The 6,164-nt window shown below is 23.9% G+C and overlaps 1 protein-coding gene across 1 annotated transcript in view; it reads left to right on the forward strand.

Moving 5' to 3' along the window:
- Ube2g1 (ubiquitin-conjugating enzyme E2G 1) overlaps nucleotides 1–3,340 on the forward strand; it is a 5,325-nt gene extending 1,985 nt beyond the window's left edge. Inside the window, exons 2-6 of the mRNA XM_011507797.1 lie at nucleotides 879–981; nucleotides 1,092–1,189; nucleotides 1,253–1,431; nucleotides 1,507–1,629; nucleotides 2,736–3,340. Of these exons, the coding sequence (XP_011506099.1) occupies nucleotides 879–981; nucleotides 1,092–1,189; nucleotides 1,253–1,431; nucleotides 1,507–1,587 (461 nt within the window). The 3' untranslated portion in view covers nucleotides 1,588–1,629; nucleotides 2,736–3,340. The remainder of the gene's footprint in view (nucleotides 1–878; nucleotides 982–1,091; nucleotides 1,190–1,252; nucleotides 1,432–1,506; nucleotides 1,630–2,735) is intronic.
- The last annotated feature ends 2,824 nt before the right edge of the window (nucleotides 3,341–6,164 follow it).

The following is a 6,164-nucleotide window of genomic DNA, read 5'->3' on the forward strand; positions in this document are numbered from 1 at the left end:
GAGAGTGAGAGAGTGAAAGAGAATTGCACTAACAAGCAGTCTTTCCCATAAACAGTCAATCAAATATCATTAAACTCGTGCAACTCTGTCTGAATTTATTTACTAACATATTACTCTTAAAATACGCGATTCGAAATTTTCGTAGCTTATATTCAGCAAATTTAATAAAAAGTTGAGATTTCATTGCACTTCGTCGACAATTCACGGCGTGAAATAATATTATAAATAGCCCTTTTCAAATATAATAGTAGCTTAATAATTTATATAATCAATTAGTGTAAAAACATTTAATTTTTTAAATTAATAATATATTCAATGAACCGGGATAGCATTTTCTATTGTAATCAGTTGAAAATAATGAGAAATTAGTAGTAAATATTATTTGTTAAAAACATTGGCCTTTACAATTATATATAAAAATTATGAATTTATGAATTTTATATGACATAAATTTGAATTTTATTATTAATCATGTACTGTGATTCATTGATCTTAAAATATAATTGCATTCTAGTTTCCTATATAATATATTTTATCATTATATTATTGGAACATTGTCTGTATTAATTAATATTGTTATAAGTACTTATAAGGCATATATATATATATATATATATTGTTAACTGAATGATATTAATGTGTAAAAAAAATTGCTAAATTTTAGGATTTATATTCTGCATATATTTATAATTGTTTATTTCCAGATAATAGAGAACCAAAAACGATTAATTAAATTTAAATATCATTATTCATAATTTGCAAAACATTTATAATACATTTATTTAATTTTATTTGGTGAATTTTAAACTTACAAAGTACTTTATCCAATATTATTTTCAATTTTAACCGACTGATTTACATGTAATTAATATTTATAGAGTTAAATAAAAACCCAGTTGAAGGGTTTTCAGCCGGTCTTATTGACGACAATGACATATATCGATGGGAAGTGCTTATTATTGGACCTCCAGACACATTGTAGTGAGTATTTGGATTTTAAAAATATTTCAAACATTTACATTTACATGCTCAGGCATTTATATATTAATATATATATATTAAAAAATTAAAAAATTTTCGTTCTCTTACAGTGAAGGTGGATTCTTCAAAGCACATTTACAATTTCCCAAGGAGTATCCACTTAGGCCACCAAGAATGAAGTTTATAACAGAAATATGGCATCCAAACAGTTAGTATATTAAATAATATAAAGTAATGTAAAGCCAAACCTTAATCATCAATTTTTGTTTAGTTGAAAAAAACGGGGATGTTTGTATATCGATCCTGCACGAACCAGGTGATGATAAATGGGGATACGAAAAAGCATCAGAACGATGGCTACCAGTTCACACTGTTGAAACAATTCTAATTAGCGTAATCAGTATGCTTGCTGATCCAAATGATGAAAGTCCAGCAAATGTTGATGCGGCCGTAAGTCTTCATTAAACAATAATATATACATCATTAATTATACGCTTATATTTATGTTGATACATTTAATTACAGAAAGAATGGAGAGAAAGTTACACAGAATTCAAAAGAAAGGTAGCTAGGTGTGTTAGAAAAAGCCAAGAAGAATGTATGTAGGGTATGAAATAATATTTACATGGAAAGACTTATTTAATTCTGGTAAATAATGTTTACTTAATACTATATGAATTAAAAAATTAGATTGTAAAATAAATATACAATTAAATGTAGTATTGAATATATTAAAAAAAAAAAAAAAAAAAAAAAAAAATTTAAAAAATTTTTTAAAAAAAAAAAAAAAAAAAATTTCAATAATTTTATAAAATTTAACGATTTACATATGTACGAATATTTTTTTGTTACTTAAATTATATAATTAACTACTCTAGTGTGAAAATTATGTTTGTTTTTGTTATTGTTCAGATGCTTATGAAATAAAAAAAAAAAATCAAGTGCAAAATTAATTTTCATTATTTTTAATAGTTCAGAAAGAAAATATTAATTAATATTAGAATTCATTATCAATTTTTTTTTTAATTTTATATTATTTATTTTTCCTATTATAATTAATTGTAATTACATATAAGTTTTTAAAATTGCACTTTTAAGTAAAATGTGTTAATTCAATTTGCAATATTTATACATTTATAAACTAATATGTACAAATATATAGCAAACTGGATTTCTGCATGTATCTATAAAAATTATATATACTTGAAGAATAATTTTTATTTCTTTTAAGAACTATTAAAGTCCGAGATAAAATAATTCCTATAATACAGGAATGTTGTATTATAGCTGCTCTTACATTGAAATATCAAAATTACAATTAATTATTCGCTTAAATTTTTATGCTGATAAATGCAGTTTAAAACATTTTATCAATATGATGTGAAAAAATCTTTTCATAAGTGTCTTTAATTACATTTGATCATTATCAAATCGTATCGTAATCATCGTATCATAATCAAAGCGTATATTTGTAAAAAAAAAAGAGGTGACATTCTTTTTATTTATATATTAAATATTAATATAAAAGTTCATAAAAGTGTAAAATACTGATTTATATTTATACGATGAATTCTATTTTTTATATGTAAAAACTATATAAAATGTAATCGATACATTTATTATAATTATAAAAGTAAATTGATAATAATAATAGTAATAATAATAATAATCAATAAAAATATGCACGACATTAATTACAATAAATATAACTGTTTATTTTTAAAAAGTTATTATTGTATTATTTCTTTGCTTAGGGGAGCCATACGCGCTGTAAAGATCAACTGAAGTTGAGCATAAAGCTAACAAGCAGCAGTGCCACTAAAAACATGGACAAAGCCTGACACTCATCCTTATGCTAAGAGAAACCGAGAGCTCATACGCAATTCCGTTCAGTCTTTTGGACTGCGACTATCCAATACATTGATTTCCCTATGACTAGAAATGAAAAGATGGAAAATCATATGCAACTCATTTTTTAGAAATTGCTAAAACAGCTACGAAAAGTTATTTACGACTACTCATAATATAAACAAAAAATCATCTGTAAGAATGCTACCTTAATATTAATAGTTATTGTAAACTTAACGTCCCTCCATTTACCCGTTCCCTATTTTACACCATACTCATCCAGAGATCTCCCTTGTTCTCTACCATCTTCAAAACCTTTAATCGTGTAATTTAAAGAATAATTCGTTTATGTTAATTACTCGATAATGATTCCTCAGCGTCGTTTCGTATTTTCTTACTTTCGTATAATATAAATAAATTTTTGTAAAGTCGAAAGAAGTGAAAATAACAATCGTTGAATGTAATGCCAGTGATGAAAAAAAAAAAAAAAAAAAATACATACGAATTACTACTATACAATAATGATTATGATCCACAACATGTCGTTGTTGATTAATCGTTCATGACAAAGATGCACGAGTTTTTATGAAATTCTGTAAGTGTCGCATCGAAATACTTAAAATCTTATACAGACATTCTACTATGAATATTTAATAAACTGGAATACGCGGAAATATTTTTCTGTAACAGAATTTATGAACTTTATTTTAAGATTATAATTTCTATAGAAACATGTAAAAACAAAGATTTTGAAATTGTTTTTCAATTTTTCTGTAGAAATTTATAGTACATAAAATAAAAAGTAAAGAAACACTACATTTATATTAATTATCAGTTTTTAAAATATCTGTACTAGTTCGCAAGATGCCAAAATGACGAAATTAAAATGAATAAGAAAAATCAGAACATCGATAAATGATTAATAAAATTTTTAATTCATAACAAACTGTATGCTCATAACACGAAATTCTTGTAATCCATTTGAATTTATGTATTTCATGCCTTAATTTCAATACAAATGTGTATTTTAGCGGTGTTTAACTATTCGTTACACTTATTTGAATCTTTGATAATTAGGCAAACATCGAAGTTTTGTTTACCATTTCATAATGTCAATTAAATTTTTAAATATAGTTTTAGCTTTGTACATTCTTTTTTAAAACCCTTAATGAAAATATAATAATTTTATCGTTTTTACGCATTTTCATAATCAATTCAAATTATAGTCTGTTAGAATTTCAAAAGGTGTGTAAGTCTCGATAAACAGTACCGTCGGTAATTATGACGAGTAGATGACAACATCCGGACTGATTGTGTTTCGCTGGTTACACTCTTAACAATGCAATAATTGTCGGTAAATTAAAGATTTCAGGATACATGCTGTAATTATAGAAAAATTCTCAATAATTATTTGTATTTTAATTATATTTCAGGGAATTGGGGATAATTAACTGTATGTACAATCATTCATTTTAAAAATTCATTAATTCATCGTTTTATTAATGTATAAAATAAAGTTTTTCAAGAATTTTAAATACTGATTAAAACAATAATTTATATTTCAAATTCTAAAAATTATAAATATAGTTTTAAAATAATTTATTATTAGTAAATTGATTACAAATTAGTACAATCAAAGGAACTTGTATATTATTCTACTATATCGTTATGAAATATAATAAATATTTGTCAAAATGTCCTACTATATATATTAAACATTAATTGAATAATAATCATATTTTAAATCGTAAACGTAATTTACATTGATTCAAAAATATAATTTTTGTTAAGCTCACTGTACAAGTAAATTAAGATTTACAAACTAGAGAATTGGGAAATAAGGATATATTGAAAATTTGAATAAATGTTATATATAATATAGGAAATATTAAATATCGAGCAATGATAGGCAAATAATTTGTCTATTCTATCCTTAGCATTATCCTGTTTTTTGTTATTCTATTCTAAAATTGCTTTATTTAATTGGTTACTTATTATTTAACATTACTATACAGTAGTTATATATTTACGTTTTGATCTAATACTGAATATGCTTAATTATTGAAAATACTAGAGATTAAAAGTATGCGGAAGCTTTTCATTAAATAGCATCATTATTCTCTTATATACAAAATATAAAATTAGTTGATCGAGTGTTTAATTGTAATCTTTCCAATACATCAAACCTTATTTATTTTGCTTTTATGTTAGAAAAATTAAATATAACCCTTTTAATATCAATTTTGTCTAATACGCTTGATCATGTGATTGATACTTTAAATTCTATCTTTATAATGTAATATAATGATTAAACCATTACATTTTAATTTAATATAATAGTTAAATATAATGATTTACCACAAACATAGAAATACAAGTTTTTGTAATAATTATAAACACTTTGATTATTAATGTATTCTTTTAATTATTTTAACTGTCGATCAACAGTGTCTGTTTCCATTTTGGGTTTGTTTCTTAAATACTCTCTTTTGAATTTTAATTTAACCATAAGTAATAATATAATCTGCTCTAGAATTAATTACTCCATATATGCATCCCAAATATTATGTCGATTTTTCGTCGCATTCTGGAATGGTTAATCGAATTTATCAGAAGATATTTTTACTCTTCATTGTCACGATTATTTCCTTAGTTGGTCTATTTTTGTCCGGTATGGAAGTAATTAATTTTTGCTTTATCATCAATTCATATACCTCGATTTTCTAGGTAACGCCGGCAGTCAATTTTTAGTTATTACAAGACTAAGATTTGATCAGTTGGAACAAGTCAGAATGGGAAATTTCCCAATATACTTCTTGATTATATCCTCTCCGTCATTTATCCCTACTTCATTTTTTTTTTCTTCACGAAGGAATTTTCAAAGAAGAGAGCAGTGACAGTTACAATGAATTCCTGTACTGAGAGATAATCTCATTTAATCTACAAACTTCCTTACTAACTCCTTTCTTAACATTCTACGAAGTTCTAATTAATGTTTAATCATTCGCAATTTGCCATATGTTTTACCTAGACAATCTTTTTCCAAATTGCTTTTTTCTAATGGAACGAAGTTAAGCGAAATAAAATCACTAAAACATTATCTAGGCTAACTTTAAGTTCTATCTGTAATTGCTGTTAGCTAGAATTACATCAAGGAGATTACAAAATGTTTGTAATGTAGGCTCAATAAATTATGTAACTAGCTTTCTCTTATTTAAAGATTTTTATATTGATTATATTTAATTTATATTTAATTATATTTAATATTTATATAATATTTATAATAATATTATAAATTAATATAATATATAATTTAATATATTAATTAATATAAT

Source organism: Ceratosolen solmsi, unplaced genomic scaffold (genome assembly GCF_000503995.2).
Source record: "Ceratosolen solmsi marchali unplaced genomic scaffold, CerSol_1.0 scaffold1, whole genome shotgun sequence".
Lineage (NCBI taxonomy): Eukaryota > Metazoa > Arthropoda > Insecta > Hymenoptera > Agaonidae > Ceratosolen > Ceratosolen solmsi.